Here is a 27,804-nt window from a genome sequence, read left to right on the forward strand (position 1 = left end):
ACAGTACATATCCACAAGAGATAACTGAGTCCCACAGACACAACACACACCCCCTTCCTTCCCCTCGCCTCCCCTTCTTATCCTCTTTCCCTGATAGCCACCTGTATGTGTTTGTCACAGCATTAGCACCAGGTGAAGAAACCAGTCTCTCCTTTTTCCCTCTTTCGAGCCATCTCTCTTTCCTTTTGTTCTAGGGTTGGTTAATGAGGTGCACGGAGGTCAGATAAGACCGATTCTACTCTATTTCGCTCTAAGCTCTATATACCTCTGGGAGAGGTGCTTCGCCTTTGTGTGTGTGTGTGTGTGTGTGTGTGTGTACCTCGCCTCCAGCAGGATTTGATTATGAGAAATAAGTAAAGCGATAAACCTGCCTCTTGTAAAAACCAGGCCAGAAAGAAATAAAGAACCCGGACAAATGTGTGTGTTTTTTTTTAATGGTCCCCATATGACAGCATCAGCACTTTGCTACAGGGAGAGGAAGGGATGCGTTGAGGATTTCTAATTTCCAGTAAACATATAGTGAAGAATACCCAATGAGAGGGACAGGTCATCTCAAAGCAACCACACCAGTTGGAGGAAAAATTCACAATGTCAAAAGTCTGTCATTTCAACAGATGACATAGTCGTCCAAACCTCTGTCTGTCTGTCTGTCTGTCTGTCTGTCTGTCTATCTGTCTGTCTGTCTGTCTGTCTGTCTGTCTGTCTGTGTGTGTGTCAGAATGTGCACTGCTCTGTGTTCTAGTTAGATCAATAGTCATGACCTTGGGCTCAGTGACTTGATATCAGACAGCCGTGTGTGTGCGAGGGCAACTGAAAGAGAGATTGTGAAAGTATGTGTACTCGGGTGTATGTGAGCTTGTGACTGACTGCCTCTGCCCTTGTCTACTGGAGCGACTAGTCTGCACAGAGGGACAGGTGATATCAGGTGCTAAATACAGAAATCTACCCTATTGATCTTAAAGACAGTGCTAGGCTAGGCGGATAACCGCTAATATTTACCCTTCTCTCTAGGCTCCAGGGCTCCAGGGTGCTAAGCTAAAGCTAAATGATTTGTTCCAGCGCTAGCTAGGTAAACACTGGGATTATGGGATATGATGTCCCTTCCCTGGCCAGAAATGGCTATTATGCATGTGCGCACATGCACACATCCACACGCCTGCAGCACACACTCACATTTCTGTTGAAGGTTCTTTCCTAACATCTCATGGCAACCACCTGAACTTGTTATCGGTCGTTATAGACATGCTAACTTATGGACATTATGCAGTAACAGCTAGCAGGGCTATATGCTTAGAATCACAGCAACAGTATGTAAACATCATAGGAGGTTGGTGGCACCTGAATTGGGGAGGACAAGCTGATGGTAATGGCTGGAGCAGAATATGTGGAAGGGTATGAAATACCATAATGCCATTCCATTCGGTCTGTTCCAGCCACTATTATAAGCCATCCTCCCCTCAGCAGCCTCTACTGGTAAACAGTCTTTTCACCATTTTTTAAAGGAAGTTTAGAGTAAAGATCCAATTTCGCCAGAAGCAATGCAGGCGGTAATTTTAGGTTCAGACACACACACACACACACACACACACACCTAATTATTCTGTCAGCTTTCCATCAGTGGGGCTGCTTCTTTAAGGCCATGACTCAGATTGTCACACACTCTATCAGGCCATGAAATGCAATACTTATAAATGCTGCAGTAGAGACAGCCTGATGACGCTACCATCCTACTGACAGCTACTGTAAGTGTGTGTATCCACTTCAGTGGCGGCAGCTGAGGGGAGGACGGCTCATAATAATGGCTGGAATGGAGTCAATGGAATGGTATCAACTACATGGAAACCATGTGTTTGATGTGTTTGATTCCATTTCAGCCATAATGCCATCGGAAAGTAATTCAGACCCCTTGACTTTTTACACAGTTTGTTACGTTACAGCCTTTTCCTAAAATGTATTAAATAAAACATTTTCCTCAGCAATCAACACACAATACCCCATAATGACAAAGTGAAAACAGGACATTTAGATTTTTTTTTTGCAAATGTATAAAACAATAACAAGCAGAAATAACTTACTTACATAAGAAATCAGACCCTTTGCTATGAGACTCAAATTTGAACTCAGGTGCATCCTGTTTTCATGGCACGCCATTTGCACACACTGTATATTGACTGTACGCTTGTTTAGTCCATGTGCAACTCTGTGATGTTGTTTGTGTCGCACTGCTTTGCTTTATCTTGGCCAGGTCGCGGTTGTAAATGAGAACTTGTTCTCAACTAGCCTACCTGGAAAAAATAAAGGTAAAATAAAACAATGGGCAGTGGACGTGCAGATGAAACCTTGTTGGAGCGCCTCTTGGCTCCTCCATGGCCTGGGTCTCAGCCACAGACAGAGGGTAGATGCGTCTGCACGGAGGTATTGCACCGGCAAGCAGTTCGATGGCACAGTCCCAGGGGCGACGAGGAGGGAGACAGGTAGCGCGGGGTCTTGGAGAATACTTCCTGGAGGTCCTGGTATACCTCTGGGATGTTGGGCTGAAGGGAAACCACAGGAATCTCAACCGACATGGAACCACAGGGGACAGGGAAGCAGGTCCTCCGGCATTCAGGTGACCAGTCTGTGATTCTCATACTTGACCATGAAATTATAGGGTTTTGGCGTTGAAGCCAAGGGAGGCCGAGGATGATCTTGTGAACTGGTGATGAAGAAGGGGATCTTTTCCTGATGAATGGACTCCACAGTGAGGGTGAGTTGTTGAGTGATGTGGGTGACGGTCCCGGATCCTAGAGGACAACTATCCAGGGCTTGAATCAGGAAAGGAGATGAGAGCAGGTATGAGTTGATGTTAAGAGAGGAGGCAAGGGTCTGGTCAATAAAGTTCCCAGCGACACCGGGATCCACTAACACTGTTGACACAGAACATGAGGGACAGTCAGCTAGTGTAATGGACACCAACAAGGGCCTAGTAGACAGTGATGAAGATGGAATACTCATACCTGCCCTAGGCGCTGGAGTCTCACGTGACCGTCCCTTTGCTCCTGTGGGTCCCAGATTTGTACATACCAGACACCTCTGGAGTTCATGCCCTCCTTGCCCAGCTCTATCCGTCTGACGCTCCGCCGCGGAGAGACGAGTGACCCCTACCTCCATGAGTTCCCAAGTGTTCACTGAGGGAGGGAGAGAAATGATGAGGGTACCGGCGCTCCCGAAGTAGGTTATCCAGACAGATAGCCATCGCAATGAGTGCATCCAAGGTGAGGTTTTCGTCTCGACAGGCCAGTTCCATCTGGACCCCTTCACACAAACCTCTTCTAAATAGCGTGCGAAGCGCCGGCTCATTATATCCACTGGATGCTGCTATAGTCCGAAAGGTGAGTGCATACTCAGCAGCCGCCTGGCTCCCCTGCCCTCTCTGCCCGCTGGGGGATTTATCAAAATACATTTCAACAAACAGATCCATGAACCCCTCATAAGAATCCAGCTCCTCCTCTCTCCCAGACGGCCGTAGCCCATTCCAACGCTCGCCTCGTCAGCAGAGAAATTACCGGGGTAACCTCTAGTGGTGGGAGCTCCCCTCTGATGTGAAAAATAGAGGGAGCACTGAAGTAGGAAGCTTACGGCATTTGGATGGTGTACCGTTATATTTATCTGGGAGGGATAAATGGGTATCGGTGACTTGAGCGGGTTGATGAATGGGCTGATGGACTGGCTCACTGGGTCGACTGGTTGTAGAGTATCCTCCGCTAGATGAAGGCAATGCCTCCCGGGTGTGTTTGAGATGTTGCACACTGCGAAAAACCTCCTCCATAGCCAATCCCAGTTGTGCCAGCTGGTCAGGGTGTTGATGTAAAAGATTACCCTGTTCATTGACCGTCTGAGAGAGATTCAAATTTTCTGCTGCTTCCATGGTTTGAGTCGGTATTCTGTAACGATTACGCTGTGAGTCGAGAAGAAGGTGAAACGTTTACTAAAACAACAAACATGAAACAAGACAGTGTAACAGTGACAAGATAACTTGTGAACAGGAAACAATACCGACCGCGGAATGAACATGTAAAGGGGAGGTAATGGAGTCCAGGTGTGAATCATGATGATCTGCACGTGCGTAATGAAGGATGCCAGGTGTGCGTTATGATGAAACCTAGGACAGGAGGTTAGTATTTCGGCGACGTCGTGTGCCGGAGGGGAGGAGCAGCCGTAGACGTGACAATTAGGCTATTTCAGCCACACCCATTGCTGACAGGTGTATACAATCGAGCACACAGCCATGCAATCTCCATAGACAAACATTGGCAGTAGAATGGCCTTACTGAAGAGCTCAGTGACTTTCAACGTGGCACCATCCTAGGATTCCAACTAGTCAGTTTGTCAAAATCTGCCCTTCTAGAGCTGCCCTGGTCAACTGTAAGTGCTTCTATTGTGAAGTGGAAACGTTGAGGGCAACGGTTCAGCTGCGAAGTGTTAGGCCACACGAGCTCTCAGAACGGGACAGCCGAGTGCTGAAGCGCGTAGCACTTAAAAATCATCTATGCTCAGTTGAAACACTCACTACCAAGTTCCAAACTGCCTCTGGAAGCAACATCAGCACAATAACGTTTCATCGGGGGCTTCATTAAGTGGGTTTTCATGGCCGAGCAGCCACATGCAAGCCTACAATCACCATGCGCAATGCCAAGCGTCAGCTGGAGTGGTGTAGAGCTTGCCGCCATTGGACTTTGGAGCAGTGGAAACGCTTTCTCTGGATTGATGCATCACACTTCACCATCTGGCAGTCCAACGGACAAATCTGGGTTTTGCGGATGCCAGGAGAACGATACCTGCCCGAATGCATAGTGCCAACTGTAAAGTTTGGTGGAGGAGGATTAATAGTCTGGGGCTGTCTTTCCATGTTTCGGGCTAGGCCTCTTAGTTACAGGGGAAATCTTAACGCTACAGCATATAATGACATTCTAGACATTTATGTGCCTCCAACTTTGTGACAACAGTTTGGGGCAGGCCCTTTCCTGTTTCAGCATGACAATGCCCACGTGCACAAAGTGAGGTCCATACAGAAATTATTTGTTACGATCGGGGGTGGAAAAACATGACTGGCCAGAGCCCTGACCTTTGGGATGAATTGGAACACCAACTGCGAGCCAGGCCTAATCGCCCAACATTAGTGCCTGACCTCACTAATGCTTTTGTGGCTGAATGGAAGCAAGTCCCCGCAGCAATGTTTCAACATCTAGTGGAAAGCCTTCCCAGAAGACTGGAGGCTGTTATAGCAGTAAAGTGGGGACCGACTCCATATTAATGTCCATGATTTTGGAATGAGATGTTTGATGAGTAGGTGTCCACATACTTTTGGTAAGTAAGTGTACATCAGAGCATAAACCATACAAACAAAGCCAAACAAACACAAAACATTTCTCATTTCAAACCAACATATTTTCTACCCTACTGTAATTATCAGAAAGCCCAGGTTTGTGTCTGAATGTGAAATAAGTTATTGTGCTACCTTTAAACAAAGATAATCGACTCTAATTACCAGCCAGTAATTAATCGCAGGAGAGGTGGGGCATTGAGAGAAAGCTAGTGTGATGGCAGGTTTTAATGCCTATTTCACACAGGGTCATTAATTTAGTGACAGCTTGAGGTGGAAATATGTTTATTGTCTGATGCTTAAATGAAAAGCTACCACAATGTAATATCAATCAGGTCTACCAGGAAGTTATGCACAAGACATAAAGGCACAAACGTGTGTGTGTGTGTGTCTGTGTGTTTCCTCTTGAGTTGTGGGATTATTTCTATCCGTCTCTCAGAGAGAAAAGGGGCTGTGCCAGCTGGAATTCCAAACGTTCAGTAATCAGGAAAGAATCGATGGGCTTTGGAGCACTTTCCCTCGCATTTCTTTCCCTTGCACAACTCTCTGCTCTGAGACAGTACACTCAATACAACCCCCATCAGAGGGAAAAAAACGAGAGAGAGAGACAGAGAGAGAGAGAGAGAGGAGAGAAAAAGAAAGAGGTAGAGAGACAGTTGAGGGGGGAGTGGGGAAAGGGAGAGGAGAGAGAAAGAGAAAGAGGGAGAGCAAATGAGAGAGAAGTGTGAGGTAGAGTGGAGAAAGACGAAGTGGGGCTTGGTTGCATTACAGTGGTCGTCCCCTTCTGAGAGAGAAAGAAAGGAGGGAGACTGAGAGACAGAGAAATGAATGGAGGATGTAGGGAGGAGGGGGAAGAGGTTGGATTACAGTGGTATCCTAGGCAACAGGCGTGCTGCGCGGAGTGTGTGGCGTTTGTGTGTGTGCCTGTGTGTGTGTGTGTGAAAGCGGGTGTTTGATGGCTCTGGCAGAAGGCTCTTGCGCCCTCTCTCCCTCTCTTTCCCTCCCTCTCTCGCTCTGATGATTCATCCCTCCATCTCACAGCCCATCCAGTTAATCCTATCAGCCCCCCGCGCTAAATAACACAGCCCTCTATTATCATCCTCCTCCTCCTCCCTCCTACCCCTGAATTCCTTCTTTTCTCACTCAAAAAAAGCACAGCTCACTATCATTTTCCTCCTCTCTTACTCTATTCCTTTCACCCTCCTCTCTTACTCCTGCTTCTCCATCCCTCTCTCCTCTCCTCCTCCCTCCTCGATTCCATTTATTCCGTTCTCACACTTAAAAAACACAGTCCTGATCCTCTCCTCACCCTCATCCTTCCCTCCATCATCATTAGGGGCGGCAGAGTAGCCTAGTGGTTAGAGCGTTGGGCTAGTAACCGGAAGGTTGTGAGTTCAAACCCCCGAGCTGACAAGGTACAAATCTGTCGTTCTGTTAACCCACTGTTCCCAGGCCGTCATTGAAAATAAGAATTTGTTCCTAACTGACTTGCCTGGTTAAATAAAGGTAAAATTAAAAAATCAATTCATCCCTCCACCTGCCATCTCGTCATCTCTCTGTCCTTCATTGTGAATGGTGGATCTGTGAGGAACATCATTGGGAACAACACTGTCCTCACCCTGACCTGGACCAAGGGATTTAGGTAGCCTAGTGGTTAGAGCAGCGTTTCCTGAAATATGGGTCGCGACCCTGTTAATGTGGGTTGCGACGTAACTGTCTAATTATTTCACAAATTACTGGAATTGATTTGGCCAAGTACAACTGCGGTCTCAGCTTATCAGCGGTCTCTGCTCAGTTTGGCAGCAGCGCGAGAGGGAGAGGTAGAGGTAGAGGTAGTGGGAGATGCCCATGTGCTTCGCTGTTTACTGGATTTTTTGTTGTTGTTGAAGATCACTCCGCGACCCACAAGCTGCAGCACTGTCGTTCACGCCACTGACCTGTTATTCCCGCTCGCCATCACTCACCGCGGTCACAAAATGGACTCCTGCTAGCCACAAGTTCTGACTGAGCTCAATCGTCATGAAATGCAAATACAGTGATGACTTCTTGTCTCTTTCATACAAACTTCGAGAAATAACGAAGAGCGCCCACAATGTGTTTTGTGCGGGGAAGTGCTTAGTAATGAGTCTCTCAAAACTAACAAATTAATAAAACGACACATCCTGACACGTCCTGTTCTTTCAGAACAAGGCAGAATGCTTCAGGAAACAGTGTTTCAGGAAACAGTGTTTCAGGAAATAGTGCTTCAGGAAACAGTGTTTTGAAAGTGGAAAAGTAAGTCAACTAGCAAGGCATTGTTGTCATTTTATAACAGGCAATGATAAGCAGAAATAAGGGAGTACTACCTCACATAGTAGTAGGTGTGAGTTTCTCTTTCAAACAATCCCCTGGCCTTGTAACGTTACACAGCTAATAGCTAACGTTAGCCAAAGCAAGCTAATTAGCAAACCTAAGAAACAGTTCAGATGAAGATGAAAAATGATCAGGCCTACTGTACCTTTTACTGTAGAAATTATTGTTGAAAACAAGTCTAGGTTGGAACTGTTGCTGTTACAAGTAATCATTTTTATTCTGAACTGGAAGAAACTGATTGAAGCAATATGCTGTTTGAGACAAACACACAGTTCTGGGTTGCTCATCTGCAGCAGGAAGCGGTCTCCTGCCTGACTGAGAAAGCAGTAGATGTTCTGGTCCAGTTTGGCACCACATACCTATGCAACTCAGGCTTCTGACAGAATAGACATGCTTGTTGAAAACTTCAACCAGCCACACACCTCTCATTAGGACTACCTGGTTAAATAAAGGTGAAATTTATCAAACAATAAAAAGGACTGTGTGTATGTTTGTGTTCTGTGTTCGGTGATCAATCAGTTTATTCCAGTTCAGAATTTAAAAAATGTGTATTTTAACAGCAACGGTTCCAACCTAGACAGGTGTGTAAGAGTGTTTTTAATGGGGAAAAATAAACATGAAAATATATTTATGGGTATTTATTATTTGAATTTGTCTATATTGCATTTTGTTTTTTAATGGCACAAGGGCAATGAAATTCCGTATAGTTTTTCTAAGGTTGGGTTCCAGGAAAACATATAATTTCTCATTTGGGTCTCAGGCTGAAAAATGTTTAAGAACCCCTGGGTTAGAGCGTTGGGCCAGTAACCGAAAGGTTGCTCGTTCGAATCCACGAGCTGACACAGTAAAAATCTGTCGTTCTGCCTCTGAACAAGGCAGTTAACCCACTGTTCCTAGGCTGTCATTGAAAATAAGAATTTGTTCTTTAACTGACTTGCCTAATTAAATAAAGGTGAAATACATTTATGGAGCACCGACAACTTCCTATATTTAAATTCACTAATTACAGCCTTTATTTTCCTCCATTTCACACAGTGAAACAAAAGTGTGTGAGTGAGTGAGTGAGTGAGTGAGTGAGTGAGTGAGTGAGTGAGTGAGTGAGTGAGTGAGTGAGTGAGAACATCAATGGAGAAAAAAAATGCAGAGACAGCTCAACTAACTTCACACCCCATCCAGAATAATCTGCACAAATAGCCCGCCCCAAACAGCATCTCTCCAAGCCTCTATCAAATTGTACATGGTTCGTGCTTCTTACAGCGTTAGTCACGCAGTGCACTTTCCAAAAGTGTCATTAAGTTAAAGAAGCGGTCCGGGATCTTACCACTTACAAATTCGTCACATATTGTACGATTTAACTTTGTGCAGGACGTAACATACTGTATAATACGAAATGAATGACATAGTACACAACTGTGCACAATTTTCAAGGACCCGTTTTGGCTCATGACCCTACTTTTATTTATTTATTAGATATTTTTTACGTCACCTTTACTGGTGCATCCCTTTAATTATTGTCTTGTGTCCTTCTACAATGTTATTATAGAGTCACTGCTTCCCCAACCTAAAAAAAAAACAGTCTAACACTTTTCCATGTGAACTAGCAATCTGGCAACTAACAGGGTACTTTGAACTGTACAAGTGAAGGTCAAACTAAACAAACCTAAAGCAAGCTACAGGCCAAAGAATACTGAAACACCAACCCTATCCTGAATCCAGTCTGACTTCCACCCTCTATTAGAACCGGGTGGAGGGCTAGGAGAGAGAGAGAGGGAGAGAGAGCGAGCAAGTGAGCGAGAGGGCAATCGGATCACAGGAAGAGAGATTGAAAGAGAGAAAGCAAGAGATGGGAAAATGAGGAGAGGGAAAGATATGGAGAGAGATTGGGGATTATTAAGGATTATTAGCTGCATTTAATTAGCTATATCATCCTAATTAGTGAAGATCACCTTTCAAAGAGTGGTAGTGTGCGGAGAATAGATCACAGAGGACCGACACACACACATACAAACACGGTTGATTTCTAGGAATACATTCTCCATTTTGTCACACTGGCACAGCCACTAAAATCTCTGCTGTATTAAGGTACTGTGGGATCAATTCCCTTGTCTTTGCAGAAAGTAAATCCACTCAGAGTGAAGAAAGCATGAAGCGTTAAGATTCACTCCAGCGTGACATCACCTCAGGTTTTTCCCCTTTGAACACACGCTGCCAGGATTAACAGTGAACATTTCACTGAGATCTCCCCTCTCGTTAACAGAAATTCAACTGTTAGAACGTCTCTCCAGTCTTCCCTCCCTCTCTCCCTCTCTCTCAGTCTGTCCAGACTAGTGCTCACTCAGTGTTACCATGCTAGAAGATGCTTCACACCACGGGCTCCCCTAGCATAGGAGTGTATGCGCACGCACACACACACACACACACACACACACACACACACACACAGAGAGAGAGCATGGTGTTCTCATCCCCTGTCATTGTCTGCTACGACATTCCACCACAGTTATCTTTACTTGTCACAACAACATTCTCCTCCTCCTCTCCTCCTGAGAGAGAGAGAGTTAGTTAAAGGCTGGTCGGATGAATGCAACAATTTGACTCATCAGCCGATGAACAGAAAACAAATAACGGTGTTTGCCAGGGGTATCCCTCTCCCTTTCTCTCTCTCTCTCTCCTAGACGGGAGGGGGCTTGGTTCTAACTTTCTAGGTCCGTTAAAATGTAGTCAAGTTTGTGCTTCTAATGATGTAACTATTGGGTCAATAAACGTTTTTAAATTTAAAAATCCCTCTCCGTCTTCTCCGCCCCCTTCTCTCCCTCTTTCTGCCCTCCCTCTCTACGCCCTCTCTCACTCTACCCTCCCCCCCTCTCTCTCTATAAAAGGAGGTCTATAAACCAGCAGACTGAAGGTCTTGTCTAGTCTAACATGAGCTCCCCTGGCCTATGAGTCACAACACATAGAGAACAGAGGGGGATCTCTGAACTACAGTTATTTTACAGGCTCATCCTTCACATTGACCCATTAAAAACATCCCAATTGAATTAGTCACTATCTGTGTGTATGTGTGTGATGAGCAGACGGACTGATTGCAGGGTATTTTTGGCAATGAAAACCCACATCACATTACCCCTCCTTCCACCAACAATATCTACACAACAATGGAAGAGTTTTCTGCCCCCTCAGTGTTTGAAGATCCGAGAAAATATTATAACAGATCTATGTCCACTGGAGAGCGAGAGAGAGAGAGCAAGAATGAGAGAGGTTGGGTGCGTAGCAGAGGATGTGCGTGCTAACACCAGCTAACCCTGGCAGGCTAACATCTGTCCACACAGAGGATAACATCTGGCCAGGGCACACATCATCAGGCGGGGGGGTTGCCAAGTGGGCAGGTGGTAGCGAGAGACCATGAACTGGGGACTGGGAATAGGGGGCTAAGGGTAGGAGACAGGGGGTATAGGGACCTGGCACACATCAACAGGCACCTAGCCCAAGAGTTCACAGATGGGCAGAGTGTGAGGCTGGAGGACAGGGGACTGGAGGCAGAGGGACAGGTAGCTCAGGGGATCAGTGAGAGGGCAGGGCAGGCCAAGGATAGTGGCAGAGGATCCCTGGTGGGGTGAGGACTAGGGGCAGAGGATCCCTGGTGGGGTGAGGACTAGGGGCAGAAGATCCCTGGTGGGGTGAGGACTAGGGGCAGAGGATCCTTGGTGGGGTGAGGACTAGGGGCAGAGGATCCCTGGTGGGGTGAGGACTAGGGGCAGAGCGACCACAGGATCGGTCCTGACCTGCTGCTGTGTTATTAAGCAGAGTTCACAGCTGCAGTCCATGTCTGTTAGTAGCATCAGCATAACCTCAATGACTTCCACTGGTAATACACCCACTATGCGAGGGAGAGAGAGAGAAATCACCTACAGAGCGATTAACCTTGAGAAGCGTCCCCTAAGCGAGCTGGTCCTGGGTCTCTGTTCACGAACACAAACAGAACACACAGAGCCCCAGGACCAGCAACACAATTAGGCCCAACCAAATCATGAGAAAACAAAAATATAATTACTTGACACACTGGAAAGAATTAACAAAAAAACTGAGCAGACTAGAATGCTATTTGGCTCTGAACAGAGAGTACAAAGTGGCAGAATACCTGACCACTGTGACTGACCCAAACTTAAGGAAAGATTTGACTATGTATATACTCAGTGAGAATAGCCTTGCTATTGAGAGAGGGACAGAGGCAGACCTGGCTCTCAAGAGAAGACAGGCTATGTGCACACTGCCCACAAAATGTGTTAGAAACTGAGCTGCACTTTCTAACCTCCTGCCAAAGGTATGACCATGTTAGAGACACATATTTCCCTCAAATCACACAGACTCACAAAGAATTCGAAAACAAATCAAATGTTGGTAAACTTTCATATCTATTAGGTGAAATCCTCAGTGTGCCATCACTACAGCAAGATGTGTGGCCTGTTGCCACAAGAAAAGGGCAACCAGTGAATATTTATATTTATTTATTTTCCCTTTGTGCTTGAACTATTTCTACATCATTACAACAGTGTACATAGCCATAATATGACATTTTAAATGTCTCTATTCCTTTGAAACTTTTGTGAGTGTAATGTTTACTGTTCATTTTTGATTGTTTATTTCACTTTTATCTATTGTTTATTTAACTTGCTTTGGCAATGTAAACATGTTTCCCATGCCAATAAAGCCCTTTCAATGTAATTAATTGAGATAGAGAGAGAGAGCAAGAGAGAGAGAGAGATTGCAGATGCTCTTGGTGTCTCATCCCTCTGTGTCGACCATGTTTCCCTGTGTAAATAATTAAACTGCTGAACCGAACAACTAACAGGACGCAAACACACACACAGCTGAACCTCACAGACTGACAGAGCTAAAAGGCCACACCTTTTTACAACAGTAATAAAGCCATTAGCAAGCATTACACACATTAATCTCAATGACACACACAGACACACACAATCACAAGAAACACACAGAGAGAGATTTACATGCACTCACTCTGCAATAACACAGAGATTGTCAAGGTAACCTCTAAATACTGGTCAATATAGAGCAACTCTTCTATTTGTAAATGACATGGTCTATTTCGATGTAGATGAAATGTTGGTTTTGGTTTTGACAATCTTATCTGGCTTGATCTTTACGGCCTGGCACTCAGGGCATTCAATCTGCATTTGCCATGGTCACCACAGAAACACGAGGAAAAAACAGTGGCATTAATCAAGGTTTAAATCAATGTTTACCACGAGATAGCGAGAGAGCACTAAAGTGGCATTTGCACTTAGTTATAGGACTGTGTGTGTCTGTGTGTGTTTGTGTCGGGCAGAAGGTATCGGCGCATGAGGTCTGCGTATGAGGCCTGCCGCCCCAGAACTGAACTAACCACCTGCACCTTAGCCCACATATACACACACACACACATATACATTCATGCTACACACATCACAAATGCTGCTACCAGGCTCTTGTTATGATTGCTAAATACTGCACAATTTAAACACTTGCCCCTTCCCCAATACACGTGTAAATATTGGACTATAAGTTGTGCCTTCCTGTATTATATTTATGCTAAAACGTTTATTCTATTATATTGAGCCATTTACTTTATGTTCATATTCGTATTATTATTATTGTTGTCGCATTGCCGAGTAGGAACTTGCAAGTAAGCATTTGGACGGTGTATACCATGTGTATCCCGTACATATAACTAAAAAACATTAAACTTGTGTGTGTGTGTGTGTGTGGGGTGTGATTTTGTTTAACTATCCTTGTGGGTACCAGAAGTCCCCATAAGGATATTAAAACAATGAACATTTGGACAAGTGGGGACATTTAGCTGGGCCCACGAGCTTGTCCCCATTTTAGGCTTAGGGGTTAGGTTTACAGTTAGTTAGAATTAAGGTTAGGGTTAGGGGTTACGGTTAGGTTTAGGGTCAAGAGTTCGGTACAGCTTTAGGGTTAACGGTTTGGGATTAAGGTTAGGCTTACGGCTATGGTTAAGTTAGGGTTAGATTTAGGGTTAGGGAAAATACGATTTTGGATGGGAATAAATTCTTTGGTTCCCACAAGGATAGCAATACAAAACTCTGTGTGTGTGAGTGTGTGTGTGTACACGGTCATGAGGTGTCAAACTGAAACATTGTGTTCATAAACAGCGTCATGGAAACCAAGGACACTTTGACTGCCACATACACACCAACGCGCCTGCGAACACAAACACGCGCACACAGCAGGCATCTGCAGGAATCTTGCTAACACACACAGTTTGAACCATCACATCACTCCATACAAGGACATCCCTTACAATAGGCAACATAAAGACCTCTACATACCACATCCTCAACATACCACAATCACACTACCACTTAACCAGTGACAAAACCTCACATCTTCATCCAATCCACACTTCCCCTTTCCTCTTCTCCTGTATTCTCTTCTCCTCCTCCCCACCTCTCTTATCTTCCTCCCCTGTCCTTTCCTGTCCTCCTCTCCATACCGTAGGTAATAGATTCATGCATTTTCACTGAATGCCTAATGAAAACAGACACAATCATCCCACTCATTCATTAAACAGTTTAACACACACACACACACACACACACAAACATGGAAAACTTTTACAAACACCATTCATTAAACAGAAAAACGGAATAGTATGGATGGAATGGCTCTGCGAATGACATGACAATTCAAACACTCCACTCTGAAAAGTGGCCTACTGACACACACAAGTCCCGTTAGCATCGTTAATAACTCCTTAACAAAGATTGGAACAACGATATGCGGTAAAATCTTACAGGATTTTTAGCATTGAAACTGATGGGTCGATAGTGGTTTCAACATCCAATTTCAAAGTTTTGTTTCCAGATTTTTCCAGTCTTGCGTGATAAGGGAATGCATTATGCGTGCTACACCTGTGTGCGTGCGTGAATGCATGTCTAGTATGCACACAAGCACGCACAAGTGCACAGACACACAAAACAAATCAAAACACACAGATCCATGTAATATTATTCATAAAATATGAACTTTATAAAAACATGCCTGAACAAAAGAACAAGTATTGCACACACACACACATATAAGTTTTTCTGTTGCTACAGCAACTGCTGGCTTTCCGTGACAATGGCAGTGGCATTGCCATGGAGACAGGTATACAGCCCTAAGCAGATGGCAGCGAACTGTGAGTCACATGGAAGGGCTTTACTGTTCCACACACACACACACACACACACACACACACACACACACACACACACACACACACACACAGACAGAAACCAACATACAAGAAATCACAAGCACGCAAGATCACGTGCATGTATGTAAGCACATGCCTACACACACACACACATGTAATGTACTCAAGTAAATCTATTAAACCAGTCCCAGTCAGTGACTGATGATTGTGGCGTCAGAGTAAATATCTGTATATGGGGCAATTCCACGTTAACAGAATGATGCTGAGACTCAGATGTCTCACTTTAACCTGTTGGAACTCTAGGGGCGCAATTTCATTTTTGGATGAAAAACGTTCCCGTTTTAAACAAGATATTTTGTCACAAAAAGATGCTCGACTATGCATATAATTGCTACTGTTCGAAAGAAAACACTCTGACGTGTCCAGAAATACAAAGATCTTCTCTGTGCGTGCCCTTTAACGTGAGCTTCAGGCAAAACCAAGATGAGATGGCATCCAGGAAATGACAAGGATTTTTGAGGCTCTGTTTGTCATGATCTCCTTATATGGCTGTGAACGCAAGAGGAATGAGTCTGCCCTTTCTGTCGTTTCCCCAAGGTGTCTGCAGCATTGTGACGTATTTGTAGGCAGATCATTGGAAGATTGACCATAAGAGACCACATTTACCACGTGTCCGCCCGGTGTCCTGCGCCGAAATTGGTGCGCAAAAGTCACCTGCCAGTATTTTTCCAAACAATACAGAGAGTAAAGCAAGCTTCCACGAACTGCATGTCAATGAAGAGATATGTGAAAAAACACCTTGAGGACTGATTCCAAACAACGTTTGCCATGTTTCGGTCGATATTATGTAGTTAATCCGGAAAAAGTTATACGTTGTAGGTGACTGCATTTTCGGTTCGTTTCAGTAGCCAGGCGCAATGTAGAAAACGGAACGATTTCTCCTACACACAGACGCTTTCAGGAAACACTGCGCATTTGGTGTGTAACTGAGAGTCTCCTCATTGAAAACATCAGAAGCTCTTCAAAGGTAAATGATTTTATTTATTTGGTTATCTGGTTTTTGTGAAAATGTTGCGTGCTACATGTTATTCAAAATGCATTGCTAGCTTTGCATACTCTTACACAAATTAGTCAATTTCTATGGTTCAAAAGCATATTTTGAAAATCTGAGATGACAGTGTTGTTAAGAAAAGGCTAAGCTTGAGAGCAGATGCATTATTTTCATTTTATTTGCGATTTTCAGAAATCGTTAACGTTACATTATGCTAATGAGCTTCAGGCTATAACTGTATACAGGGTTTTTTCATAGCCAAACGTGAACAAAACGGAGCGATTTTTCCTACACAAATAATATTTTTTTGAAAAACTGCACATTTGCTATGTAACTGAGAGTCTCCTCATTGAAAACATCCGAAGCTCTTCAAAGTTAATGATTTTATTTATTTGGTTATCTGGCTTTTGTGAAAATGTTGCGTGCTACATGCTACACAAAATGCTATGCTAGCTTTGCATACTCTTACACAAATTAGTCAATTTCTATGGTTCAAAAGCATATTTTGAAAATCTGAGATGACAGTGTTGTTAAGAAAAGGCTAAGCTTGAGAGCAAACGCATTATTTTAATTTTATTTGCGATTTTCAGAAATCGTTAACGTTGCGTTATGCTAATGAGCCTGAGGCTTTAGTCACGATCCCGGATCCGGGATGGGGAGTTTCAAGAAGTTAAAACGTATTTCAAACAAAAACGAATGATTGCAAAGTTACACAAACCATAAAACACTATGCACAAGGACAACTTTTAACAACATCCACTGAAAATGTTACAAAAACACATTTAGTTGAAGAACAGTACCACTGCAAAGTTTGGTAACCGAATGACGGCACAAACAACATCATTGTGTTACGAAACTTTGCATCTGCAGTGTTCTTCAACTAAATGTGTTTTGGAAAATGTTCTGTGGAAATTGGTAAAAGTAGTGGAATTTACCGTTAGCATAAGAATATCTGATACTTCACAGAAGCATAGTAACTTAATATGTCAGCCACTGTTCACACACATGCATGCATGCACTCAGAGCAGGATTGCATCATACAGAATGTATCCTTTGTTTTCAATGTACCAGATTTATCTCTCTCGGAGAACAAAGACACGTTGATGGGACTTTACTCTCTGCAAGTGATTAGCAATGAATTTATCAAGCAATTATCTGAAAACACATTTTTCAAGAAAGGTTTGGCTGCAGTGCAGGAATTTACAATTCAAACAAAACATCAATGACATGTCACAGCGATACCAGGATAGGGTTTTGTCTGTACTTGACTCTGGCAAGTGTGTGTGTGTGTGTGTGTGTGTGTGTGTGTGTGTGTGTGTGTGTGTGTGTGTGTGTGTGTGTGTGTGTGTGTGTGTGTGTGTGTGTGTGTGTGTGTGTGTGTGTGTGTGTGTGTGTGTGTGTGTGTGTGTGTGTGTCTGTGTGTGTGTGTGCGCATGTGTGTGTTTGTACTCGCATGCAGGTGCGTATTAGAGGTTGAGGAGCGAAAATGAATTCCTGTCCTGTCTTGTCCTGTCAATTACTTTCCTGTACTGTCCGGATCCCGCAACAGTTCTACATCGGAACTTCCTGTCCCTTTCTGATGACAAATCACTCCCTTCCCGTCCTGCGCTCATTTCTGCACACAGAAATATGCAAGTTATTGTGTTTGTTTAGGAAGTATTGAACATGATTATTTCAGCAATGCAATATGCGACTGACGTGGTTGTCTGACCTGTCTTAGTTAAAAGCACTGACTGGAGAACAAGTCGCTAAGGACAAGAGCGTATTCTAAATGACCTAAATGTAGATAGATGAAGCTGGAGGATGAGGACCTAGACCCCAGCAGGATGGTCTGCTCAGCACAGTGCCAGCATAAAGCTGGAGTCTGCAGCCGAGTCACTGTGCACAAACTGTATGAACGTGTACAACACATGAACAAAATTAACATTTTGCTATGTATTTTTTTTACTAAGCGGTAGTACTGTATAAGTCAATCTATTTTTATTTCACTCTTCACCTCAGATGGCACAGGTTTAGTTAAATATACAAACAATTGGGCTTGATGGTACAGTTGTTGGGAGTAGAGCAGCTATGCCACTTCCGGCCGCCTGTCCCACTATCCGATTGGTAGCGTATTTGATTAAACAGCAGCATAAAAAAAAATGACAAGCCTGTACTCTGTTCCGTCATTGTTAAAGAAAAAACATCACTCTTTCCTTGGCTCTAATGTCAACGTTAGTGATGGGTCCTTGGTTGAAACAAGACGTGGCAATTGCTCTATTGAAGGCTTCATCATTTAGCCTACTGACAGTAGATTGGCGTCTGAGGTAGCCTATAGTGACTGGCTACAACTGGAGCGAGGCGCAATAGTGAGCTGCTGGAGGGAGGGGGGAAATGACCCTTATTTCATTTTATTAAACAATATTAGGCCTAGCCTACAGTGGATTTATTTTATTAAATGCTTCACGCATTACATATTTCCGCCCAAAAAAACTCTGTTTATAACTATTCCTGTACTGCCTTCCTGTGAACTGTTGATCCTGTCCCGAACTTGACTCTAAAACTTCACTCCCATTCCTGCCAGAATCCCGTGGGAGTCCTGTTCCCCTGTCAAACTCTAGTGCATATAGTTGAATTCGGAAGTTTACATACACTTAGGTTGGAGTCAATAAAACTCCTTTTTCAACCACTCCACAAATTTCTTGTTAACAAACTATAGTTTTGGCAAGTCGGTTAGGACATCTACTTTGTGTATGACACAAGTAATTTTTCCAACAATTGTTTACAGACAGATTATTTCACTTATAATTCACTGTATCACAATTCCAGTGGGTCAGAAGTTTACATACACTATGTTGACTGTGCCTTTAAATTCCAGAAAATATGTCATGGCTTTAAAAGCTTCTGATAGGCTAATTGACATAATTTGAGTCAATTGGAGGTGTACCTGTGGATGTATTTCAAGGCCTACCTTCAAACTCAATGCCTCTTTGCTTGACATCATGGGAAAATCACAAGAAATCAGCCAAGACCTCAGAAAAAAAATGGTGGACCTCCACAAGTCTGGTTCATCCTTGGGAGCAATTTCCAAATGCCTGAAGGTACCACGTTCATCTGTACAAACAATAGTACACAAGTATAAACACCATGGGACCACGCAGCCGTCGTACCTCTTAGTAAGGAGACACGTTCTGTCTGGTTTGCACATGAGGACAAAGATCGTATTTTTTGGAGAAATGTCCTCTGGTCTGATGAAACAAAAATATAACTGTTTGGCCATATTGACCATCGTTATGTGTGGAGGAAAAAGCCGAAGAACACCATTCCAACGGGGAAGCACGGGGTTGGAAGCATCATGTTGTGGGGATGCTTTGCTGCAGGAGGGACTGGTACACTTCACAAAATAGATGGCTTCATGAGGAAGCAAAATTATATGGAAAAATTGAGGTAACATCTCAAGACATCAGTCAGGAAGTTAAAGCTTGGTCGCAAATGGGTCTTCCAAATGGACAACGACCCCATACTTCCAAAGTTGTGGCAAAATGGCTTAAGGACAACAATGCCAATGCCAAGGTATTGGAGTGTCCATCACAAAGCCCTGACCTCAATCCTATAGAAAATGTGTGGGCAGAACTGAAAAAGCGTGTGCGAGCAAGGAGGCCTACAAACCTGATTCAGTTACACCAGCTCTATCAGAGGAATGGGCCAAAATTCACCCAACATATTGTGGGAAGCTTGTGGAAGGCTACCCGAAACGTTTGACCCAAGTTAAACAATGTAAAGGCAATGCTACCAAATACTAATTGAGTGTGTGTAAACTTCTGACCCACTGGGAATGTGATGAAAGAAATAAAATCTGAAAAAAAATCATTCTCTGTACTATTACTCTGACATATCACATTCTTCAAATAAAGTGGTGATCCTAACTGACCTAAAACAGGGAATTTTTACTAGGATTAAATGTCAGGAATTGTGAAAAACTGAGTTCAAATGTATTTGCCTAAGGTGCATGTAAACTTCCGACTTCAACTGTATGTGCATGAATCATGTGAATGTGCATGCGCGCGTGCTACATGAATATCTGTGTGTGCTCCTCCTCCTCCTACTTCTTACCTGGCTCCTGTCCTTGTCCACCTTCTTGAAGCACTTATTGAGGGACAGGTTGTGCCTGACAGAGTTCTTCCAGCCTGTGGGAGCGTTAGCGAAGTAGGGGAAGTGTTCCAGGATCCAGTTGTATATCTCCTTCACGGGCAGCCTCTTGGACGCAGCGTCCTCAATCGCCATGAAAATCAGACAGCTGAATGAATAGGGCGGCTTACAGTTGGGGTTGCGCTGGGCATCGTATGGAAGGTCCCCGCCCACCATCGACGGCGACGGAGGGGTGTCGTCAGGGTCCCCGTCGCGGGTACCGCCCCCCTCGCCGCCCACAGGGCTGACGCTGCGCAGCACGGGGTCTCCGAAGCTGTTGAGCAGGTTCTTGCTCTCGTGGAGCCAGTTGAGGTTGGTCAACTCCTCGTCCTCCATACCCGGGGTGGCGGTGCCTTTCTCTGGTTTGGCGGCCCCACCGGGGAGGGGTGCCAAGGGGAGGGCCAGGTGGACGGGGAGGACCAGGTCAAGTTCCTCAGCCTCCTGCAGGGCGCGGGACAGCGAGCCGGTCTGGTAGAGGTGGGACATGCTGGCGCTGGCTACACTAATGCCAGACACCTCAGGCTTCTTACTGGGGGGCATGACGGGACCCATGGACACCACCACCTAGAATCCTGGAGGACAGAGAGAGGGGGTGTTAGTGTTAGACAGTCAGGTAATGGAGGGAGAAAGAGAGAGACTTATTCTTTGTGTTACTATTGTTACTATATAATCGTTGTTGTTATCATTCTATCATAACAGCACAGAACTAGCTGGAAAACACAACTTTACACTCACATACCTCATGTAACCTGACTCTTCTAAACACTCCACATTTATCCCACACACTCACACTGACATACTTTACACACTACCGTACTATACTGAAAACTATACTTAAGTCCACGACCGCTCTCTGTTCCCCAACCCCATCTCTCTGTCTCTGTCAGTGGAGTTATGTAGAGTATTTCAGGCAGTGAGGTCTGTGGAAAACAGACACCCACCATACAGTCAAGTACTGCAGATGCCTTTCTCTATGACACACACACAGGTCATAACCATCATATAACTAATCTGCAACCTTCACATAACCAGGCCGTTGTAGCCCTAACCTTCAAATAACCAGACAACCTTTCAAATCCTGTGTCTCTATGATTGATTTACCCACTGCTGTCACTAAACACTGTACATCAAGTGAGTGAGTGACTCTCTCCCCACTCACATTATCTCTTTTCCCTCACTCTTTCTCTGTCTATCTTTCTCCCCTCCTTTCGTTCTCCCTTTCTCAAATTCCCTATAATATCTGTCCCTCTCTCTCAATCTCTCTCGTTCTCATCACTGCGTATTTAATTGAGGTAACAGTCATGTTTATATGGTTTAATCCGCCGGTATCTGAGGATTTGTTTTACCACAGCAGTCTCTGAAAAAATAAAACACTCATTCCCCCTGTTATAAAACGAGTCATGCTCCACCAGAGGCAGATGAAACCTGGCCCGGTTTAACAGTTACACGCCATGGTAAACACGCAGCACCCAGATTGGACCACGCGCTCCCTTTAATTACGGCGAGCTGATTATTTCTTCCTAAAAGAAAAATGGCTACATAAGAGACGCAAGCAAACGCGTTCGTCTTGCGGTTCCAGTGGTTAAACGCCATACCGTTTTCATTGGAAATGGCTTCAAAAGACAGCGGTTGAGCTGCACACCACGCTCATCGTGTATTGAACTAGCCTAGGCGCTGCGGGAATGTCGACCCTTCTGGGGATGACACGTCCCACGTAAGAACATTGATAATCAGATAGGCCCTACACTGCACTACAAATGCAATGTAATTATTCAGGTAGCATTCCCACAGATTGCAGCCTATGCCTATTGCACTCTTTAATCACTTTTAGAAGTGAAAAATAAAAATAAACTATAAAGCTAACTCACTAACTCAAGTGATGAGAACAACTTGTTTCCAATTTGGAACTGTTGGAAGAACAATCCCAGGAGCCTCTTCTAAGCGGAAAATAAATGATGTTACAGCAGCTGACAGACAGTCGAGGTAATGTCATTGTGTGGGGTTGCCTTGTTAAGAGGGCGCTCGGTTTGGGGCCAGCTAATTATCAGAATTGTCTATCTACCACAACCCCGGCGATAGCATCACCCTTTTCCAAAGACTGTCTCATTTAAAAATAATAATAATGCATTTCTAAAACTCTCGCCTTTCTCTTGACTGCGTAAAGTGGGCAGCGAAGTCATGTCATTGATGCCATACAGTAGTTTACAGGCAAACCTTACAGGTAGTAGGAACCTCTATGTCAATGGTCCATCTAAACCAGTTGGCCAACATGACAGGCGCACAGAAGTCAATATTTTGGCAGTTTATTCACTGCGTGTCTTGGTGTACGCAAATCTTACATTTGAACTGAGAATACGCTACGGCATTTAAACGTTGACCGTAAGAGCTAGACTATAGTTTAAAAGTTCAAAACCAACCGTGGGAGCCGAGCATAGCCTGCTGCGAACTTGTGTCATACAAATGGTTCAAAGCACCATTATAAACAGTAAGCCTATAATGATAGAAAATAAGGGGGGGGGGGGGCATTGGGAGACCGATAGACCAAGCCTACTGTCATCCCTATACTAAATAAGCTACAATATAGTGCACATTTATACTATTCGTTTTTAATGAAGGTAGATTATATTCAGGGTATTTTGACAAATGTACCCTACGACTGTGATTGATAGCCTACGTAAACTACGCGATATAGAGCCTATTTAATTGGTCAGTGACAAGATTAACTCGTCAAGTGGAATCATCCATCCCACAATGATCCCACCAACAACACATTGTAACAGCGAAATGAATGTCCGATTCCCGACGATGATTCCAAGCTCTGTTTCCTCTCATTCGGCGACCTGACGATATACGAATTGCGAGGCATAGACAAAACACGTCTTTGGAACAACCGCCTCTGCGTAAATTACTTTACAATCCTGCATTGTAATCCTCACCCAGAATCAAACAACGAGGTTTACAGAGACAAATCGAACCAAGTCCCGTCAGAAATCATAGTCCTCGGCGGTTATTTGAGCTCTTCCCCGTCCCCAATGCATACGGTGTGTGTGTGAGAGCGTGTGTTTCGTCGGCTCATGCAAGTGAAGAGAGGAGAACAGAGTTGCTCGTCAGCAAATTAGAAGTCCACACATGACCGCGTGGCAAAGCTTGGGGCTGGCAGTGCACACACACACACATACACACAAAGCGTGGTGTTGAGCGTGAAAGTAAAGAAGTGAACATAATGAAGTCGAGTGTGTTTTAGGGCACAAATAGCAGCTGTACAAATACATCAACATTTGTTTTGGAGAAGAGGTGGAGAACATGGTAAAATGTGCCTTGGGAGTCATGCCCCCTGGATCATTTTAATAAACTCATTTTTGCAAATCGAGGGTGCCTTTCATTTGTTTTTGCCAAAGAAAACACATTATGTAAAGCTGTAATATAACTATAGGCTCATTCTGTTACGACATTTCGCATTTTCAATCAGTCTAAAAGTGACTTAAATTAAGACAGGGTTTATTTTATAATAGTGGGTTATTAAATACGGACATTTTCACCATTCATACCAGTAGGCTATAACCACCTCCTCACTCATGCTGTAGGTCTATGTGTTCAGCAGCCAGGTCACCTGTGATTACAAGTCAGTATTAGACCTGTATCCATGTCCGAGGACTTTGGGATGATGTGGAAACCCGGCCACTAGGGGCAACAGTGAACACTGTTCCATTCACTTGCATTCGGCGGTAAAACTCCAAACTGACTTTAGGTCAGTTGGACCTGAGCTGCAACAAGCTCTCAGTCTCACGTCAGAATTAGTCGTTCATCCATGTTTCTCAAACTTCAAATTTCAATGTTGTTCCAAACGTTACATTTGGAAGTGTTTAAGGTTAAGTTTAGGCATTAGCTCTGAATTATTAAGGTTAGGGATAAGTTTAGGCATTCATTCCAAAATCTTAAGGGTAGGCATTAACTCCGAATGGTTAAGGTAACGTTTAAGGTTTGGGATAGGCTTAAACATTTTTTCTCAAAAACAACTTTATCACTGGATTTGAACAGTCAACCTTTTGCACCAGAAGTGAACTCAGAATGGTTAAGGTAAAGGTTAAAGTTTGGGATAAGCTTAGAACAAAAATCGCAAAAACAACTTTTCATCATCAGGATTCAAACATGCAACCTTTTGCAAGTGAAGGTTAGGATTTGAGAAGGACTAGCTGATACTAGACCTGTGGGTAATTTAGGTTGAAATAGTGACACGTGATTGTTATTAAATCAAGAAGCATGACAGGGGGAAGTCATTAGAACATTCCCAATCAACCACACTCCTCTTCTCACTTGTTAACATTTGCACACACACACCTCCAACAGTTTACACAAGAAATAACTGCGTCACTAATTTTCGACTCATTCCAAAAAAAACATTAAAGGGAGAGCAAACTATACTAAAGTACATGACCTAAAGTACATGACCTCTCTCCCCTTCTCTCTCGCTCTTTCTCTTTCTCTCTCCCTCCGTTCTCTGTCTCTTTGAGTATGGCAGACCACTCTCCTGCAGGTCAGGCCAGGGCCCCTAGCCAAATACAAAGGACCAATCCCCTCTGAATAGACCAAGCCTGCCCCTCTCATACCCCCAACCAACTGCCAAACTGTCACCTCAACACACACACACACTCAACCAAATGACTAATTATAAGTGTGTGCATGTGTGTGTGTGTGTGTGTGTGTGTGTGGAGGGGGGGGGGTGTAAGGAGGCTATTCATGCCAGTGGTAAATAAATACTCAACTCAGCTACTGATAGTACTTCAGAAGTACATGGACACGTTTGTATATAACATACGCATACACACAAACAGACATGCACACGTGGGGGCCACATTGGAGATATGTTTTTTTGTTATGCCTTATTATTCTATTCTCTATTTTGTCTTAAAGATAGAGTCAGGATACAACATAGGTACTCAAAGTAAACAGCATAGTGGGTCCATTTCCGCAACTACTAAGAGCGTTGGAGTGCGAGGCTCAACTTCTCTGCTGTTTTGGTCCAGTGGCGACCACATTGTAAGAGCGTGAAGTGAACCCATGCACATGCACAGATACTCTTTGAATCTTGCTCATCGCAATATCTGCGGTGCTGCTCATGCAACGTCATTTTGCTAACCCCTAATGAATAAAACACCACATCAATCAATGCAAACTTCTGAAGCTCGTTGGAGGCTTTGGAGCTGTTTACGAGAATTAGTAAAGACAACTCAGAAATACTACTAACAGTAAGTAGTCCTCCAGCTAATTTAAACAGCAAGATATTTACTTCTAATGTATTCAAGTGATGTCTGTTTTGCATTGACAAGAACAACCAGCACTGTGTGTACCTTTTCAGTTTCCCCTTTGACATAAAACATACTCTACACACCAGACCTGGGCAGAAAATAGTTGTATTTGGTAGTTTATTGGAAAATACATACTTAAAAAAAATAGAGCTACAGTAGTAAAATACAGTTTATATAGTTTCAACTAAAAGGCAACTATTGATATTCAAATACAGGTCTCAGAAAAACAAATAATATTTGAAAGTATTTTGAATTACATCTCCGAAAAGTTATTTGAAAATAAATTAGAATAAATTGCTGCCAAATACAGTTGAAGTTTACATACAGCTTAGCCAAATACATTTAAACTCAGTCTATCACAATTTCTGACATTTAATCCTAGTAAAAATGTCTGTGTCTTATGTAAGTTAGGATCACCACTGTATTTTAAGAATGTGAAATGTTAGAATAATAGTAGAGAGAATTATTTATTTCAGCTTTTATTTCTTTCATCACATTCCCAGTGGGTCAGAAGTTTACATACACTCAATTAGCATTTGGTAGCATTGTCTTAAAAATTGTTTAGCTTGGGTCAAATGTTTCGGGTAGCCTTGCACAAGCTTCCTACAATATGTTGGGTGAATTTTGGCCCATTCCTCCTGAGAGAGCTGGTGTAACTGAGTCAGGTTTGTTGGCCTCCTTGCTCGCACACACTTTTTCAGTTCTGCCCACAAATTTTCTTTTCCCCACAACATGATGCTGCCACCCCCGGGCTTCATGGTTGGGCTGGTGTTCTTTTGCTTGCAAGCCTCCCCCTTTTTCCTCCAAACATAACAATGGTAAATATGGCCAAACAGTTATATTTTTGTTTCATCAGACCAGAGGACATTTCTCCAAAAAGTGTGATCTTTGTCCCCATGTGCAGATTCAAACCATAGTCTGTTTTTTATGGCGGTTTTGGAGCAGTGGCTTCTTCCTTGCTGAGCGTCCTTTCAGGTTATGTTGATTTAGGACTCGTTTTACTGTGGATATAGATACTTTTATACCTGTTTCCTCCAGCATCTTCACAAGGTCCTTTGCTATTGTTCTGGGATTGATTTGCACTTTTCGCACCAAAGTAGGTTCATCTCTAGGAGACAGAACGCGTCTCCTTTCTGAGCAATATGACAGCTGCGTGATCCCATGGTGTTTATACTTGCGTACTATTGTCTGTACAGATGAACGTGGTACCTTCAGGCATTTGGAAATTGCTCCCAAGGATGAACCAGACTTGTGGAGGTCTACAATTTATTTTCTGAGGTCTTGGCTGATTTCTTTTGATTTTCCCATGATGTCAAGCAAAGAGGCACTGAGTTTGAAGGTAGGCCTTGAAATACATCCACAGGTACACCTCCAATTGACTCAAATGATGTCAATTAGCCTATCAGAAGCTTCTAAAGCCATGACATTCTTTTCTGGAATTTCCCAAACTGGAACTGTGATACAGTTCATTATAAGTGAAATAATCTGTTTGTAAACAATTGTAGGAAAAATTACTTGTGTCATGCACAAAGTAGATGTCCTAACCGACTTGCCAAAACTATAGTTTGTTAACAAGAAATTTGTGGAGTGGTTGAAAAATGAGTTTTAATGATTCCAACCTAAGTGTATGTAAACTTCCGACTTCAACTGTATTTGACGAAGAACCAAAAACTACAACAATTAGTTGAATTGGTCAAAAAATATGATCATAAGCATATGGTTTTTGGAGGGCTGTTAGATATGAATTTTAATATAGCCTGTAGCCAAGAATTAAATACACAAGGGACATCACCTCAACATTAGAGTTGAGCACTTTTTCATGTTCGAAATGAGAAAAAATATAATTTCATAATGAGTAAGACATAAGGTAATACAGTAAGACTTGACATCAAGTTATTTTACATATGTGGTTTGCTTATTATGATAGCAACATTGTTGTTACATAGAACTTTGGAAATTGCTATATAATTGCATGATATTTATTTAAAATGTTTTATTTCACCCTTATTTTACCAGGTAAATTGACTGAGAACACATTGTCATTTACATCAACGACCTGGGAAATAGTTACAGGGGAGATGAAGGTGGATAAATTAGCCAATTTGGAAGCTGGGGATGATTAGGTGGCAATGATGGTACGAGGGCTAGACTGGGAATTTAGCCAGGACACCGGCGTTAACACCCCTATTCTTGGCATCATGAGATCTTTCCATCAATGATAAAGAAGTTATTACTTAAGTGAAATAAGTCACAGTCACCACTGTACACGAGGAAGAGTTACAAAAACTCTGAGCTCATTGCTATGCAATTAAAATGCAATTAGCACGGTATTATGTGACATGCT

General features: G+C 43.4%; 1 protein-coding gene across 3 annotated transcripts in view; it reads right to left on the minus strand.

The window, feature by feature from the left end:
• Positions 1–27,804, minus strand: part of foxn3 (forkhead box N3) — a 112,552-nt gene that overhangs the window by 55,739 nt on the left and 29,009 nt on the right. For 2 of the 3 annotated variants that reach the window (XM_064927570.1, XM_064927572.1), the window contains exon 2: positions 20,080–20,726. In XM_064927570.1, coding sequence (XP_064783642.1) covers positions 20,080–20,706 — 627 coding nt within the window. In that variant the 5' untranslated portion in view covers positions 20,707–20,726. Of the gene's footprint in view, positions 1–20,079; positions 20,727–23,090; positions 23,225–27,804 lie in introns of those variants that run through there. The other variant, XM_064927571.1, reaches the window with a different exon arrangement.

Source organism: Oncorhynchus masou, chromosome 21 (assembly GCF_036934945.1).
Source record: "Oncorhynchus masou masou isolate Uvic2021 chromosome 21, UVic_Omas_1.1, whole genome shotgun sequence".
Taxonomy (NCBI): domain Eukaryota; kingdom Metazoa; phylum Chordata; class Actinopteri; order Salmoniformes; family Salmonidae; genus Oncorhynchus; species Oncorhynchus masou.